Genomic DNA, 19199 nt, shown 5'->3' on the forward strand with positions numbered 1-19199 from the left:
GGTTTTCCCCAATTACAATCAAATCAGTGACAAAGTAGGAATATCAAATATCCTGACAAACAATGCATTTTCCATGGAATCTGACTTTCTTTCTTTTATTCCAATTTTAACACTTTCATTAGCTCCAAATCTAAGCCTAAAATGATGCAAAGAATTTATCAATTCAGTTACAAAATGTGAATCCATGAACTGCCTAGCCAGAAACTTCAGTTGGAGTGGGGGGCTGGGCAGGGTGAAATTCTGAGATGCTTCCTTTTTCAAACTGTGAGGGATGTAGAATGTAAAGAATGCTGTGTATCAGCTAAGTGATAAAAGTCACATAGCCATGATACATTTGTTAAAATTGTATTTCAGAAGAATTAAATTGTAAATAAGATGGAAAATTCTGAAAGAGCTGAAGATATGCAAGAAAATTATCACAGAAATGGGTAAGCATTCACTAAATTCTGTAAGTATTCTTCTACAACTTTAAATTAATTATTCATCCTTTCCACACCTATAGCAAAAATATTTATATTTTTTTTCCAAAAACAGCAATACTATTTGCATTTTGCTAAACTTCAACATAAGCCATCTTATAACTAATTTAATAGTGATTTTAGGAAGTGCAATAGAATTTACTGCAATAGTATTTATTTATCTAGGATTTATTGATTTCGTTGTTCAGATAGCTCCTCTTCTGAATTTCTTGTCTTTAATTTCTTGTCCATCATTATATAGAGGAAAGAGGCCTGCAAATTTTAATTTCAATTCTCTGTGGACCCTTTATTCCACATGGTACATTTAATAAAAGAAAATATTGGATTCTGATTTTTTTTTCACTGAATAAATGTCTCTGTGAATATGTATATGAGTTTCTATACCTGGAATTCATTAATTGAGAGTTTTCAAATGGAAATAGTTTTACATCTATTTTATTTCCACTTTGATCATAATAATTGTGTTGCACATTCGGACACACAATCTATAAAACTGGAGAAGACTCCTCTAGGTCATGCAGTTTATTCATTCAGAAAATAGCCAGAGAGGGCGCTCCCGAGATACCATTTTCTTATGAGTCAGAATCAGAAACTTCCTTAGGCTAAAGCAAATTCCATTTGTGAACATTTTGCAAATCAAAAGAACTGCATTCCAAACTTCTTTAATCTTTTTGTTGTTATTTTCCCAGACTAAATGTTTCCCTTTCTAAGCACCTTTTCCTCATAAATTCAAAACATTACTTAAAGATGCCCTAGCATACTGGTGTGAGGGGATGATTTGGGGACAGGTTTATTTCAGAATGCATCTGTGCTCTTAAGAATTACCTGTGGACTGACTAAATCATGTCTTCAGCATATATTTCACAGGAGGCATTATAAGTGGACAGTCAAAGGTTTGGGCTCTGGTATCAGACTTAAATTCAATCACTAGCATAAATTTGAGTTGTTTATTCTGTGACTGTTTTCTCATCTTTCAAGTGGTCATGATAATAATATACTGCAGACCTCATTGGTGGACCTCAAAAGCTAATTGGTCAGTAGCAACACCAACAGCAAACTGCAACATCTGTATGCTATCGCACAAAAAATTAGAATGGGGAGGTGGTTGATTTTGCTAGTTTCCATGTAGAATTGAGAAACTACGCACCTAATTTCATTCGGATGACTAAAGAAGACTGGAGAGGATGGGAGAAAACCGTATGAAAGAAAGTAGCAACAAGAATTGAAGGTAGGGGTTGGATGGGTACTGATACGTGAAATTAGTGGGATATAGGTGTGGGGTCTGGCCATGAAATACAGGCAGGATTCCTATTAGGGTGGAGGTGGCTCATTTGGAGCTGACAGCAGAATCGTCGCTGCCTTGGGCCATGCTGATTTGCACTACTGCAAGGACTGGGCCACCAGCATCTCTAATTTACCCTCCAGTTTGCAAACCCGCCAGGAGCACGCTAGGACTAGGAGCTAATGGGGCTGTGACCCATGCAATGGAACCAGTTTCCTCCGGGCGCCTCAGGCTCCGCCCTCGGCCTTTGCCAAAGAACACTTGGGCCCGAGAACTGCGTAGAGGGAGGAGACTCCCAGACTCGCCCATCTGCCCACGTTTTGTTTTTTGTTTTTTTTTAAAAAAGATGGGGTTTCACCATGTTGGTCAGGCTGGTCTTGAACTCCCGACCTCAGATGATCCACCTGCCTTGGCCTCCAAAGTGCTTGGATTACAGGCGTGAGCCACCACGTCCGGCCCCAGGTATTGCTTTCTTATCGCAATGCTGATAATGAGACTTTGACAAAACCACCCAAGCCCTCCCTTGAAACCTTTCCATGAAGGTCAATCGGAGTTAGAAATGATTTCCCTGAAACAACATTTATCAAGAGAAGACAGTTGACTGGGTTTTAAGCTTCAAAATCCACATTTAGAGGTGGGGAAAGGTATTGTAGAGTTTAGCAGTGCTAAAGCATTTTTTGTCATCTCATGCCTCACCCCAGAGCCAACTGACTGGAACACAAGTAAATTATTAACCTCTGGTAGAATAAAATTAAATGAATTGTCATTTATCAAAACTGACAGAACAACGTGTTATTAAGCTGGAGAGGAGCCGGATGTTTGTCTTCCTGTGATGTCTTTATAGAAAACCTAAACTGTTCCCTCTAGTCTTTTCTAATTGTTTCAGAATTTTAGGGGTGTGTGTGTGTGTGTGTGTGTGTGTAACTGACAGATTGCTGTGAAATCAGTGGATACAATGTACAACTTTCATTTGGACTTCCTTGAAATGCGAGCATAAAAGCTAATAAATGAAATTTTCAAAAGGAAGACAAAATTCAGAGTACACCTGTTTAATGTGTACCTAACAGAACTCATTTCATTTAAAGCTCTAATTTTGTTACTAAAAGTTAAAAATTACAATCCACCACTTCATACTTATTACCATGGCTAATACTAAGAAAGAGAAAAGAAAAAAGAAAGACCAAGTGTTGGTGAGGATATAGAAATTGGAATCTTTGTGCTACTAGGAATGTAAAATGGTGCAGTTGCTATGGAAGACAGTGTAAATGTTCCTCAAAAACTTAAAAACAGGATTAACATGTAAGCCAGCAATTCTACTTCTGGGTATATACTGAAAGGAATTAAAAGAAGTGAGTTGAAGATTTATTTGTACACTCATATTCCTAATGGCATTACTAGGAATAGCCAAAATGTGGAAGCAGTTGAAGTGTTTGACAAAATGTGGCAAAAACATATAATGGAATACTATTGAGCCTTAAAAAGAGGACACATTCCAACACATGCTACAATGTGAATGAAACACGAAGACATTATGCTAAGTGAATAATTCAAGGATGAACTTTGAAGACAGCCAGACACAAAAGGAGAAATGCTGTGTGATTCTGTTTATCTAATGTACCTAGAGCAGTCAGACTCATAGAGACAAAATAGAACCGTGATTGCCAGGGGCTGGGAGGAGGGGATAATGGAAAAATGTTTAATGTACACAGAGGTTTACTTTTGCAAAGTAAAAAGAGTTCTGTGAGTAAATCAAATTAAATGGTGGCACAACAACGTGAATGTACTTAGGGCTTTAGTTATACAATTAAAATTATTCAAATAGTTAAAGTCTATGTTATGCCTATTTACCCCAATTTTTAAAAATTCTACTCCAGACACACATCTTCTGTTGCTAACCTAACAAGTTTACAGACAACCATGAAGTTTATTTTAAAAAGTTCAGTGTTGGTATAAATTTGCTACCAAGGTGATACCTGACATTTTAGCAAAATATAAATGGAAAAAATTTGCAAATTATATTCACATTATAACTATTCCATTTTGAACTTCTATTTTCCAGACCTGTACGAGAACAGCCTAAACTGAGAAAGGAAGCTGTTGGATCTATTGAGATAGTAAGTGAAATCAGTTAGAAAGTATGCGTATCAGAAAATTTTAGAGACTTGTCAGTAGTACAAAGAATGATTGTGTTTATTAGACTGCATCCATTATTTAAGAGGGAACTGAAATAATTCATTAAAGTATCATTTCTGATAGGTAGAAATTCCACAATAAAGGATAGGGAAGAATAGCATAACATCCACATAATGACTCAGTGTTTTCAAAGTGTGTGTGTGTGTTTGTGTGTGTGTGTGTGTCTGTGTATCACACATAAACGTTACCAAAGGATATTTCTGAGTGGTGGGAAATTGTGAGTGACTTTTACTATCTATGTTTACATTTCACTATATTCCAATGATTCTGCATTGTTATATGTTATTATTTTTAAAGCATTACAAATCCTTTTAAATCAAAAATAATTATCTAAGTATTTTTTAAAGCCTATGTATCAATACACTTCTTTGAAATTACGTTTAAGGAGCATTTCATGCATCTGTTCACAGACATGCCCTTCACCAACTCTAATCTTTGTGTCAGCCTGGCTATCAATGTTATGTCCCTAGAAATATACATGAAACAGTCCCTATTTTATCAAAAGTCAATTCAAAAAAAAACTGAATAGTAGTGGAACAGGACAAACTTTATTAAGAAGAGAGCATTATTCTGGAGGAAGGTGGAGGAGCAGATACTCTCTTAATGTCTGTAATGCTGAATGCAGTGCTGTGGAATAACACAATAAATATTCATTAGCTATTGCACTGATAAATGGAAAAAATACTTTTTGGTCTCCATTCATAAAATATGCAGTAAGTTTCTCTTGCTGTTATTCAAATCTAATTACATTTTAATACCATTTAAATTTTATGTTGGCCTCTCTCAGTAAGATAAATAATCCATGTTTTCAATTTTGCTCATGATTTGGCTTTGGACAGATGCTATGGGGACCTACTACAGAATAGAATATAAAGCATTCAATAGATGGCTTTCAGGCATTTCTTTCTTATTCCAAACAGCCCTTAAAATTATTATTGACCCCCTTAAACGTCCTTATTTACAGGATAGATCTTGTTCTGGGTAGAAAAAAGAATCTAAGAAACTTTAAATAATCACAAATACAATTCATTACATTTTTACTAGTTAGTTCTGGTGACTGCACTTAGCTATGACATTGCTATGATGCCAGTGAGCCTAGGGAATTGAAAGTGTGCAGATCAACTTTCCATAAACTAAGATGTCGTTGTTGCACTGTTTAAAATATCTTATTCCCAAATCAACCAAATGGAATAAAGTTTTTGATTCATACCTGTATCTGACCTGACTTGTGTCAGGTATCTACAGTTTGTACTGACTGAGCTGCTTTATTTTTTTAATACCTTTAAAGGAGATGGTAAATTCTTTTTTTTTTTTTTTTTTTTTTTTTTTTTTTTTTTTTGAGACGGAGTTTCACTCTTGTTACCCAGGCTGGAGTGCAATGGCGTGATCTCGGCTCACCACAACCTCCGCCTCCTGGGTTCAGGCAATTCTCCTGCCTCAGCCTCCTGAGTAGCTGGGATTATAGGCACGCACCACCACGCCCAGCTAATTTTTTGTATTTTTAGTAGAGATGGGGTTTCACCATGTTGACCAGGATGGTCTCGATCTCTCGACCTTGTGATCCACCTGCCTCGGCCTCCCAAAGTGCTGGGATTACAGGCTTGAGCCACTGCGCCCGGCCAGGAGATGGTAAATTCTTAACTTTGGTATTTGTTTTTACTTTAGATATAAATACATATCTATAATTTTATGCATTCATTTACCATCTTAATCAATCTGTAAAGTCAGGTTTACTAGGTGGCAAAGGCTGTAGGCTGCTGTTTTGCATGAGTGTTCAGTGTGTTTGTTTTATGGCTATGGTACCACCATGCTTTATCTTCCTCAGTTCCGCTTTGCTGATGGACTGGACGTCACACTCATGATCCTGGGTATACTGGCATCACTGGTGAATGGAGCCTGCCTTCCTTTAATGTCACTGGTTTTAGGAGAAATGAGTGATAACCTTATTAGTGGATGTCTAGTCCAAACCAACACAAGTGAGTATAGGATTATCTTTCTGAATCACTGAATACACAAAATTAATTAAATTAAAACCTTCTGAACAGAGAAATAAATAATCAACAGAGTGAACAGACAATGTGTAGAATGGGAGAAAATATTTGCAAACTATGCAACCAACAAAAAACTAATATCTATAATTTTCAAGGAACTCAAACATCCCAACAACAATAAAATAAACTTTAATAACCCATTAAAAAGTGGGCCAAGGACGTAACTTTTCAAAAGGAGCCATACAAATGGCCAAAAAAGCATATGAAAAAATGCTCAACATCAGCAATCATCAGAGAAATGCAAATAAAGCCACATTGAAGCACTGTCTTACACCAATCAGAATATGTACTAGTAAAGAGTCAAATAATAACAGATGTTGGTGACAATGCGGAGAGAGGGGAATACTTATACAGTATTGGATAATGTAAAGTTGTAAATTAGTACAACCTTTATGGAAAACAGTATAAAACAGTATAGAGATTTCTCAAAGAACTAAAGACTGAACTACCATTCAATTTAGCAGTGTACCCAAAGGAAAATAAATCATCGTGTCAGAAAGATGTCTGCACTTGTGATGTTTGTTGCAGCCCTATTCACAATAGCAAAGATATGGAATCAGTCTAAGTGTTCACAATGAGTGAATGAATAAAGAAAGAAAATGTTTACATACATACATACATGCCAACATAGCATGGAATACTACTCAGCCATGAAAAAGAATAATATCATGGTTTTTTTTTGCAGCAACATGGACGGAACTAGAGGCCATTATTTTAAATGAAATAACTCAGAAATAGAAAGTCAAATAACACATGTTTTCACTTATAAGTGGGAGCCAAATAATGTGTACACATGAGCATAGAGAGTGGAATAATAGGCACTGGAGACTCAGAAGGGTGAGAGGGTAATAGGGGGTGTAAGAGATGAAAAATTACTTAATGGCTACAAAGTTCACAATTTGGGTGATGGTTACACAAAAAGCCCAGACTTCACCACTATGCAATATATCCATGTAACACAACTGTACTTGTACCCCCTAAATCTATAAACAAAATTATATAGCCACAAACGGCCACAGCTAACCTATTGGATAGTGCAGATTAGAAATTAAAACTAAAGAAGAACAGAGGATACTAGAGGCTGGGAAGGGTAGAGAGAAGGAAGAGATAAGGAGATATTTATTAATGTTAAAATTACAGCTAGATAGGAGAAATAAGCTCTAGTGTCCTAATAGTACTATAGTTTACTATGACTATAGTTAATAATATTGATTTCAAATACCTAGAAGAAAGATACTGAATGTTCCTAACACAAAGAAATGATAAATATTTGAGATAATGAATATGCTAATTAACCTGATCTGATCCCTGATCACTGTATGTCATATGTATTACAGCACAACTATGTTCCTCATAAATATGTACAATTATTATGTGTCCACTATGATTTTTTTAATTAAAAAAAAAGAAAGAATTAAGGCCCAGGAGATGTCAAAGCAATGTGATGGGTGTCCCTTGAAAACATGGTGTCTTCACTTTGCAGGGAGAAGAATAGGAATCATTTAGGTTTAGAATAAAGACAAAGAGAGTTTTAGTGAAACAGTATAGAAATCCAGTGAATATACTCAGTAAGGTAGTCTCTTCCTTAACAAACTCAGAACATGTTGAGCAAATAAACCATACTGTTTAATACCTGAAATTACAAAAACAGAACATCCTTATAAATTATTTGACATTCAGACTTTCTAATTTTTTGTTTGGATACAACTTTACCATAGTAGTCTGAATAATTAATTTCCAAATTGAGTGTGAGTAAAACTTTACTATTTTTATTTTATTTTTTTATTTTTTTTATTTTTTTATTTTTTTATTTTTTGAGATGGAGTTTCGCTCTTGTTACCCAGGCTGGAGTGCAATGGCGCGATCTCGGCTCACCGCAAACTCCGCCTTCTGGGCTCAGGCAATTCCTCTGTCTCAGCCTCCTAAGTAGCTGGGATTACAGGCACGTGCCACCATGCCCAGCTAATTTTTTGCACTTTTAGTAGAGACGGGGTTTCACCATGTTGACCAGGATGGTCTCGATCTCTTGACCTCATGATCCGCCCGCCTCGGCCTCCCGAAGTGCTGGGATTACAGGCTTGAGCCACCGCGCCCGGCCATCTACTATTTTTATTTTTAAAAGTACTTTATTATTTTACCATTTATTTGTTGCATACATTTTGTGAATTTTCATGTTTATAGGAGTAGAATTTTCAATGAGGCTCGTAAGGAATATAATTTTTTAAAAAGAAATTCAAGTCCTTTCCCACGATATTGCTAGGAGGCAATACTTTTTAGGAACAATGTTTATTTCCTTTATTTGCTCAGTTAAACCTCATTAAAATTTCCATTTTTGCCATATGAATTTTGGTATTTTTTTTCTACCACAATTCCACAAATAGAATAAGTGAGAAATGATCATTTGCATATAAATAAATATCATAAACATTGCAATATGTGATGATGTTATGGTTATATAACAGATGAAGAGTCATGATGTCTGCGGTTCATTTCAAATGTTTATAATGGAGGTTTAAAGAAGAAAATTATAATCATGAATATCAACCATGGTTTTGTGTTGTCGGTGAAATCAGGACTTTAGTATACTAACCATTATGCAGTATTTTTTTCTACTAGAAGATATATAAAAAATTTACATAAAAAACTTATAATCCAAAGATTACTTTAAACACTGTTACCATGTTGCTATCCTGGTTATACTCAACAGGTTTCAATGAGCTTTCCGTTTTTCCCGTGACTAATTCTTTTAGAACTTTCACACAAGTTCTTGCTTTTCTTGGACTTTTGAAATCATTCCCTGGAGTCTTTCAAATTTAATTCGAAATCCATAATCTCAGGCAGGAGCAAGGAATTCTATTACTATTACTTTCCTAACTGTTGCCTGATCAGAGATGTCCCAAAGAATTCTTTCCATTTATGAGCTACATAGTTAATGCTTCCTTGTATATTTCCAAGTTGCATGAGTACTTCTTGAGATTAGAGATAATTATTTACAATTCTAGGTTAAAGAATAGAAAATGAGATGATAACAAACGTGTGTGTAGGCAGTAAATCTGTTATCTTAACAGTGCACTATATTTGGTTTGGATGGCTATCTATGTATCAGTATGACCAATTATAAACTAATTTCCTCTGTAATTTAAAAAATCTTTTTTTTTACAGCAAATTATCAGAACTGTACTCAGTCTCAAGAGAAGCTGAATGAAGATATAACTGTGTAAGTCCAAATGAAATGTTAATATTACATTTGCTGCATGATGCTTTATTTAAAGCTTTTAAGAAAAAAGCAACTGAAATTTTGTACGACCATTAATATTACATAAAAATGATTAAGGCAAACATTTCCTCTTCTTTCATTAGGTATATAAAATACAGTGAGTACATATTTTTTCTTCTACTTGAATGGTATATAGGTCATATGCTTTGAGTTGTATTTGACAAAGGTGTCATCAATTAAAAGATTATAAAGATTTGCATTTTTATAGCAATTTTGCCTCCTAGCAATATCCTGGGAGAGAAACGACTTGAATTTCCCTTTAAAAAATTATATTCCTTATGAGCCTCATTGAAAATTCTACTCCTATAAACAAGAAAAATAACAAAATGTATGCAACAAATAAATAGTAAAAATAATAAAATACTTTTAAAAATAAAAATAGTAAGGTTTTACTCACACTAAATTTGGAGATTAATTATTCAGACTACTATGGTAAAGCTGTATCCAAACAAAAAAATTAGAAAGTCTGAATAACAAATAATTTATACATTCTGTTTTTGTAATTTTAAACAGTATCGTTTATTTACTCAATATGTTCTGAGTTTGTTAGGTAGATACTACCTTACTGAGTATATTCACTGGATTTCTTTTTTTTTTTTTTTTTTTTTTTTTGAGACGGAGTTTCGCCCTTGTTACCCAGGCTGGAGTGCAATGGCGCGATCTCGGCTCACCACAACCTCCGCCTCCTGGGTTCAGGCAATTCTCCTGACTCAGCCTCCTGAGTAGCTGGGATTACAGGCGCGCACCACCATGCCCAGCTAATTTTTTGCACTTTTAGTAGAGACGGGGTTTCACCATGTTGACCAGGATGGTCTCGATCTCTCGACCTCGTGATCCACCCGCCTCGGCCTCCCAAAGTGCTGGGATTACAGGCTTGAGCCACCGCGCCCGGCCATCATGGACAGTTCTATTGGATAGTGCTTTTCTGGGCTACAAGTGAATGATGCCCACTTGAATTCCATATTGCTGCAGCCTCAACTTTCTTTGAGTAAAGTTCTTTTCTTAGCTAATTTTACACAAAATTTCTTTATATTGGGTCTTTTGAAAATTCTTGATTAGGATCTAGAGTAACGTTTTCTACTAAATTTTTGGTCTTACAGTATTAAAGCAGGGCTCTGACGTATAATCATGAAGTATATTTTTCTTTTACAAAAAGTTTAAAAATTTTTTAAATGGGGATCCATTCAAAAGCACACAATGAAAGGAAAAAGAAGATGAAAAGATATGTTTATGTACAGTTATTTAAGGGCTACTAAATTGATAAGGAAACATACTTACCATTTATAGTACTTCTTATACTATTATTTTATTTTTTGGAGATGGAGTCTTGCTCTGCTACCCAAGCTGGAGTGCAGTGGCATGATCTTGGCTCACTGCAACCTCCACCTCCTGGGTTCTAGCAATTCTCCTGCCTCAGCCTCCTGAGTAACTGGGATTACAGACGCACACTGCCATGCCTAGCTAATTTTTTGTATTTTTGTAGAGACAGGGTTTTGCCATGTTGCCCAGACTGGTGCTGAACTCATGAGCTAAGGCAATCCACCCACCTCGGCCTCCCAAAGTGCAGGGATTACAGGCATGAGCCACTGCACCTGGCCTGTTTTTTAAAATTTTTTAAGATTTGTTTAAATAATAAGAGATTTAGGCCGGGTGCGGTGGCTGCAGCCTGTAATCCCAGCACTTGTGGGAGGCCAAGGCAGGTGGATCACGAGGTCGAGAGATCGAGACCATCCTGGTCAACATGGTGAAACTCCATCTCTACTAAAAATACAAAAACTTAGCTGGGCATGGTGGCACGTGCCTGTAATCTCAGCTACTCAGGAGGCTGAGGCAGGAGAATTGCTTGAACCCAGGAGGCGGAGATTGTGGTGAGCCGAGATCGCGCCATTGCACTCCAGCCTGGGTAACAAGAGCGAAACTCCGTCTCAAAAATAATAATAATAATAATAATAATAATAATAATAATAATAATAATGAGATTTATTACCAAGACCAGCCGCAGTGGCTCACACATGTAATCCCAACATTTTAGAAGGTGGAGTTCAACAGATCACTTGAGGTCAGGAGTTCAAGACCAGCCTGGCCAACATGGTGAAACCCCATCTTTACTAAGAATACAAAAATTAGTTGGGTGTGGTGGTGGGCACCTGTAGTCCCAGCTACTCAGCAAGCTGAGGCAGGAGAATCACTTGAACCTGGGAGTCAGAGGTTGCAGTGAGCCAAGATCACACCATTTCACTCCAGCCTGGGTGAAAGAGAGAGACTGCATTAAAAACAAGAAAAGAGAAAAGAAAAGAACATCTATAATATTCAATACATTAATTAGTATTTATTATAATTATTAATATATTCCAAAGTACATTAATACTTTGGAAATATTAGTGATACATGTTAAAGAAGATCCTTCAGTCAAATTGGTTTGGAAAACATTATCTATGACAGCCTCCTATGGGATACATACATGACAATATGGCTAGTAAAGACTCCATTTAGTTAGCTTGGTTTAATCCAAGTTTTCCAACCCTATTAATATTTGATTATAGAACCTAATTTCTTTCCATTAAAACTTATTAGCATCTGTGGAACTAATATTTTAATGAACATATTTTTGGGAAGCATGATTTGCATAATTTTTCTTTTTTTTTTTTGAGACGGAGTTTCGCTCTTGTTACCCAGGCTGGAGTGCAATGGCGCGATCTCGGCTCACCGCAACCTCCGCCTCCTGGGTTCAGGCAATTCTCCTGCCTCAGCTTCCTGAGTAGCTGGGATTACAGGCACGCGCCACCACGCCCAGCTAGTTTTTTGTATTTTTAGTAGAGATGGGGTTTCACCATGTTGAACAGGATAGTCTCCGATCTCTCGACCTCGTGATCCACCCGCCTCGGCCTCCCAAAGTGCTGGGATTACAGGCTTGAGCCACCGCGCCCGGCGATTTGCATAATTTTTCTGAGTGTAAAGTAATAATACTTCTCCTATTTGTAATAATCAGAAACTGAAGAATTCTATTCTACCTGTTATTTTCCAAAGAAAATGACTCAGCTTTGTAATTTCAATGTTAAGTCTATGTCTCTGTCTTATTTATCAGAAAATTATTCTAAAAATAGTTTAATCTTTTCTTGCTGACTCCAGATTAGAATGACTAAATAGTGCCAGTATTACTGCTGTTCAATATGTTTCCTTCTCTTTTGCTGTCAAAAGTTGATTACTTAATTCTATGTGAACTTCTAAGCAACTTAATCCGTTTCTTTTGCCACTTCTAATGTACCTAGCATAACCTACCTGAAACAGAAGGGGCATACTAGACAGCCAAGTTTCTGTTAGATTAACAGCTATATAGTAAATGCTCAATAAATGAAGCCATTAAATCAATCCTAATTTGGGTGACTTTTGGAATCAGAAAGCTAAGCCCTCAAGGATGGCTTCATGTCATAAAGCAAAAGTAATTACCTTGGCTCTGGGACTACTAAAATTCTTCTGGATCCCAGGTAATGTGGAAGTCTGATTACTAGATGAATGAGGAGTTAATAAGTAGAGTTCTTGCATGTGGAAAAATTTAATGTGTTGTTTTGTTTGTATGTTTATAAGGATTTTTTTTTAAGTAAGTCAGTACTTCTATAAAATTATTTTAAATTATTTTTTCTGATTAAATCATATTTTCATTGTAGAAAATGTGAAAAGATACAAATGGTCAAAGAAAACAATTAAATCACTTATACATAATCCCACCACTGATATAAATATTAATTTGTTTATATTGTTATAGTATTTTTACATGTATAGTGGTATCTACGTAATTTTAGTACAATTGTACTGTTTATATGATTTTAATACCTTTGTTGATGTATAATTTACTTAGCATATAATTTACCAGTTTTAATTGTGCAACTTAATGACTTTTGTAAATGTATAGGGTTGTACAACCATCATCACAATGTTTTTAGAACACTTTTATCCTTCTACAAAGATTCTCATTTACAACCAATCCCTATTCCCATGCCCAGCTTGAGGCAACTCCTTATCTGCTTTTATCCTGAAAGATTTGCATATTATTGACATTGTATATGCATGGAAATATATAATATGTAAGGTTCTTGCACCTGGCTTCTTTCGTTGGCATACCGTTTTTGAGGTTCATCCATGTCATAACAGGTAGGAGTAGTTTATTGCATGTTATTGCTTACTAGTAATCCATTGCAAAGCTGTATATCGCATTATGTTTATGTCTTCACCAGCTGATGGACATTTGGTTTATTTCTACTTTTTGGCTATTTACAAATAATGCTTCTGTGAACACTGATCTATACTTCATTGTGTGGACATATGTTTTTCTTACTCTTAGTAGACCTAGGAGTGGAATTGCTGGGTCATATGGTAAATTTAGGTTTGTCACTTTAAAACACTGCCAAACTGTTTTTTCAAAGTGGCTACCCCATTTTACTGTCTCACCAGCAGGGTCTGAGGGTTCCAGTTTCTCCACATCCTTATCAACACCTGCTACTGTCTGCCTTTTTAATTACAGCCATTGTAGTAGTTATGAAGGGGTATTATGACTTTAATTTGCATTTCCCTAGTGACTAATGATGAGCATTTAATGTACTTTTTAATCTATTAATATATTTTCTTTGATGAAATGTCCATTCAAATATTTTACCTATTTTTAAGTTGCGCCATTTGTCCTCTTATTATTAAGTGGAAATAATTCTTTATAAATTCTGATTACAAGTTCTTTGTCAGATATATGATTGGCAAATAGTTCCTCTCCATCTGTTGGAGTTTTCACTTTCTTAGAGGTTTCTTTTGAAGGACAAAATTTTTAACTTTGGTAAAGTTCAATTCATTAAGTTTTTATTTTATGGATTACACTTTTGGGTATGGGAATTTTTTGCCTAACCCAGGGTGACGAAGGTTTTCCTTGACATTTTTTTTTTTTTTTTTTTTTTTTTTTTTTTGAGACGGAGTTTCGCTCTTGTTACCCAGGCTGGAGTGCAATGGCGCGATCTCGGCTCACCGCAACCTCCGCCTCCTGGGTTCAGGCAATTCTCCTGCCTCAGCCTCCCGAGTAGCTGGGATTACAGGCACGCACCACCGTGCCCAGCTAATTTTTTGTATTTTTAGTAGAGACGGGGTTTCACCATGTTGACCAGGATGGTCTCGATCTCTCAACCTTGTGATCCACCCGCCTCGGCCTCCCAAAGTGCTGGGATTACAGGCTTGAGCCACCGCGCCCGGCCCGACATTTTCTTCTTGAAATCACAATGTTTTAACTCTTAAACCCTTAGGTCTGTGATCCATTTTGAGTTAATCTCTGTGAATGATGTGAGGTAATGGATTAAATTTATCTTTTTTGCATGTGGCGATCCAGTTGTCCCAGAATCATTTGTTGAAAACACAAATGCATTTCTCAAGTGCATTGCCTTGGCACCTTTGTTAAAAATCAAATGCCAATAAATGTAAGGGTCAGTTTCTGTTCTCCCAGCTCTGTTGCAGTTATTGATATATCTGTCTTTATGCCAGTATTGTACTGTTTCGATTACTATAGTTTTATAGTTTTAATAAATAAACTCAGGAAATTTAAGTTCTCCAAATTTGTTCTTCTTTTTAAAAACTACTTTGACTAAGCTGAGTTCTCTACATTTCCATATATATTTTTTATGATCACCTTGTCTATTTAGGAGAGCACACATGAGAATTTTGACAAGGCTTGCATTGAATCTTAATTTGGGGGAAATTGTCATCTTAACAACACTGAGTCTCCGAGTCCATCAACAAGGAGTGTCTCTTCATTTATTTAGAGCTTGTTTAGCTTCTCCTAAAGTCTTGTGGTTTTCAGTGTATTCATCTTACATTTATTTTACTTGATTGTTGCAAACATTTTCCCCACAACATTAAAAAAATTCAGCTAGATGATTTGTATTAAGGCTGTAGTGTTCCATCCTACCCTTGAATAATAGTACCTCTTACAAGAAAACACAGTAAATTATTTGTGATAGTTATGTTCTGCTAAAGTTTCTGTGAAAATTGAATTATCAAATTCTAAACCATTCATTACCCTTAGGAGAAATACAGTGAGGATCCTGTGAGCCTCTGGTAACAAACTTTTCATCAACCAAATAATATGCAACCTCACTTTACGTGTGCTTTTGTTTAAAGTCATCTTATTTAATATGTGTCAGTGATTCTTTAACATTGAACTCATCGTCAACAGCACTCTATCTCATGCCTGAATGAAGCTTATCTGACACACCTGTTTTCTACATAGGGCACATCACAGCCTTCTAGCAACTACCTCACTAGCCTCTTGACAGATTCACTTAATTCTTCCTCTACCTGGGTGTTCTCAGCCAGTCCCTTTGTTTTAATTACCACCCGCCTAACAGTTACTGCTTTCAAATCCACATCCCTTGCCTAGACCCCCTCTCTTGTGCTTCCATTTCTCATTTTCAGCTTCTTACCCGATCTCCACTTTGAGGTTTAACAGGCATTTCAGTCTTTGCAAATCTAAATCCAAGCTCTCTCTATGTCCTGCAAATCTTGTCTTTGTCCCAGTCCCTCACAAGTGGAAGTGATATCCTCATCACCAGCTGCTCAACTCAAAACCTAAGAAGTTATTCTTGATTTCTCTCTTTCCTGCATTCCTCATATTCAATACATTGGCAACTTTTTTTCAGGAAGACAAAGATCACTTTATTATTACACACACACACACACACACACACACACACACACACACACACTATAAGACACTAGTTTGTTCCTGTAGTCCCAGTGTTATGGACCATCAACGCCAGCTACTCAGGAGGCTGAGGCAGGAGAATCCCTTAAGCCTCAGAATTTGAGGACAGCCTGGACAATACAGCAAGATCCCATCTTTTTTTAAAAAAAGAAAGGCAAAAAAATTATAAAGCACTAAAAAAATCTAAATATCCATGCTAGAGCAAACAGTTGGCAATTGAACATCCTGGGTCAATTGTATGTTTGAAGGCGACTGTGACTGATTAGATCCCCGTGGGAGACAGAGAATCCTCATAGGCAAAGGGCGGGCCTACCTGTGACAACTTTTCAAGTTCTCTCTTCTCTTCAAGGATCATGAAAGGTACCTCATTCAAGGTCAGGCATACAAATCTGATGCTCTTCAGGCAGATCAAACTCTCATAATGTAGAGGACTGAATGAAAAGGATGTTTCTTTTTCAGGATAGGTGTCATTTGGAGGCAGGAATGGAGATTTTTGCTTTGACAGTCTTCCCAGTCACGTGTCCGGCAGAGAAAGTTGGTTGTTCTTGTTCAGGATGTCCATTAGTCTGGCAATTTTTGTTTCTAAAATACACGTAAAATCTGTCTGCTTCTTTTTATGTAGACTGCCATGATCCTCATCCAGGCCCCAATTCTTCTCACCTTGGCCATGGCAGTAGCTTCTTCACAGAACTTCCTGCTTCCATTATTTCTGCTTTCATCCATCCTCCACAGAGAAGCTGGAGTGGTCTTTTAAAAAGTTGATAATGCCATCCCATGCTTAGATCTTCCAATGATCTTCTGCTTCTCTTGGAATAAAAGGTGAAATATGCACTATAAAAACCCTAGAATATGCCAGATTCTCCAGCCTCATCTTTTCTTACCACTTTGGACTTCTTTTGTTTCTGGAACATGCTCAACAACTTTTTTTGACTCAGTCTCTCCTGGGAGAGATGTTTTTCCTCTCCCTGGAATGCACTTCCTGCCCTTTTTATGGCTGGTTTAATTTCATGTTTTGGATCCCAGCAGTAACATCACTTCCTCAAAGAAACTTTTCTTAACCACTCTATTTATCTGCACCAGCTCTCCCAACCCATGTTTACCCACCAGTTATTCTGTGGCCTATCACCCTGTTTACTTCCTTCATAGAAAAACCTATTTTTTTTTTCTCTTTGTGTATTGTCTACCTCCTCCCAGAATTGGAGGACTTATTATCTTGCTCATGGCTGTGTATCTAGAACCTCACACATAGTGGGCACTCAGTATACATTTATTAAATAATTACATTTCTTATCTGGTCTCCTACTGTTCCATATTTGGATGGTTTTCAGCTTTCCCATATTGTTACAAATGCCACAAAAACCATTTATATAGATGAATCTTTGTAAATATCACCTTAGGGTGAATTCCTTAAGTTGAATTTTGGGGCTATGTACAGTTTTTTTGTTTTTGTTTTTGTTTTTGTTTTTTTGAGACGGAGTTTCACTCGTTACCCAGGCTGGAGTGCAATGGCGCGATCCCGGCTCACCGCAACCTCTGCCTCCTGGGCTCAGGCAATTCTCCTGCCTCAGCCTCCTGAGTAGCTGGGATTACAGGCACGCGCCACCATGCCCAGCTAATTTTTTGTATTTTTAGTAGAGACGGGGTTTCACCATGTTGACCAGGATGGTCTCGATCTCCTGACCTCGTGATCCACCCGCCTCGGCCTCCCAAAGTGCTGGGATTACAGGCTTGAGCCACCACGCCCGGCCGACTATGTATAGTTTTTAAGCTTTTTATCAAATGCTTTTGACTGCTATCACTTTTTTTTTTTTTAACCCTCCAGTTCTGCCTACAGTTGCCTAATTATCTCAATGGAAATTTTTCATATGAAAATATTAAAAATACTGAAAGGAAATACAAGTAGCAAGAGTGTTTAAAAATAGTAATTTCTGCCAATAATGTAAAAGATATACTCTATGTCTTACCAGGGAAACCTAGATCATTACATTCAATGTACTTCACCTCATCGCATGTTATTTTTAGTTCTCTTTATAGGTTCTAACATAAATTTCCTCAATCAAATACTGTGATTGACTTTTTGTGTGTAACAAGAGGAAAATGTGCTGCTGTCTCACGTTCTAACACTGTTTCTTCAGGTTGACCCTGTATTATGTTGGAATAGGTGTTGCTGCCTTGATTTTTGGCTACATACAGATTTCCTTTTGGATTGTAACTGCAGCACGACAGACCAAGAGGATTCGAAAACAGTTTTTTCATTCAGTTTTGGCACAGGACATCGGCTGGTTTGATAGCTGTGACATCGGTGAACTTAACACTCGTATGACTGAGTAAGAGGATGACATTGTAATATGTTAGCTTTGTTTTCATATGTGACATGTAAATGACTTAACTACATGTATTTGCTTGTTTCAGTGACATTGACAAAATCAGTGATGGTATTGGAGACAAGATTTCTCTGTTTTTTCAAAACATGTCTACTTTTTTGATTGGCCTGGCTATTGGTTTGATGAAAGGCTGGAAACTCACCCTAGTGACTCTATCCATGTCTCCCCTTATAATGGTTTCAGCAGCAGCATGTTCTAAGGTAAGTGAGCTGGCTGATACGATATTGAATGGAAGCAGCAGTGTGGACTAAATGACTCACTGAGTTTGTCAAAAAATGCCTTTTCTATTCATTTGCCACGTCCCAAACTACAAAGGGATATTATACACCACAAATACTTCTGATTTTGTTCATAATTAGTCACCTTTCTATCTTCAAGTTATTTGGCTAAAATAAAATTTGTTTTTAATATCTTACAACATTGAAAACATTTCTCTTCATTTAGCAGTCTAACATAACTTTAAGTGGTAGCATGGATAAAGTATGATGCCATTATACACGTGGTGTTTAGTTATTGCTATTGGGACAGACTTGTTGGTTCTAAATTCCCAGATAAATGTGTTACGATTCATTTCACTGGGTAGAACGGAATAAGAAAATCCTAAAACAGTAAATGCTTAAAACGCTTTTTTATAGCACCCTCTTAAAGTTTATATATATACAAATCTATATGTAAATGCTGTCTGAGGCAAAGTCTCACTTTGTCACCCAAGCTGGAGTACAGTGGTGCAAGCACAGTTCACTGCAGCCTCTAATTCCCAGGCTCAAGTCATCCTCCCACCTCAGCCCCCAGTAGCTGGG

At 36.7% G+C, this 19199-nt stretch overlaps 1 protein-coding gene across 1 annotated transcript in view; it reads left to right on the forward strand.

Annotated features, from left to right (window-relative positions):
• The first annotated feature begins 375 nt into the window (after window positions 1–375).
• The window catches only part of ABCB5 (ATP binding cassette subfamily B member 5), a 121854-nt gene continuing 103030 nt past the window's right edge, over window positions 376–19199 (forward strand). The window contains exons 1-6 of the mRNA XM_039472840.2: window positions 376–428; window positions 3821–3875; window positions 5780–5930; window positions 9168–9222; window positions 18151–18342; window positions 18428–18599. Of these exons, the coding sequence (XP_039328774.2) occupies window positions 376–428; window positions 3821–3875; window positions 5780–5930; window positions 9168–9222; window positions 18151–18342; window positions 18428–18599 (678 nt within the window). The remainder of the gene's footprint in view (window positions 429–3820; window positions 3876–5779; window positions 5931–9167; window positions 9223–18150; window positions 18343–18427; window positions 18600–19199) is intronic.

The sequence above is a fragment of the Saimiri boliviensis genome, chromosome 10, assembly GCF_048565385.1.
Source record: "Saimiri boliviensis isolate mSaiBol1 chromosome 10, mSaiBol1.pri, whole genome shotgun sequence".
NCBI lineage: Eukaryota > Metazoa > Chordata > Mammalia > Primates > Cebidae > Saimiri > Saimiri boliviensis.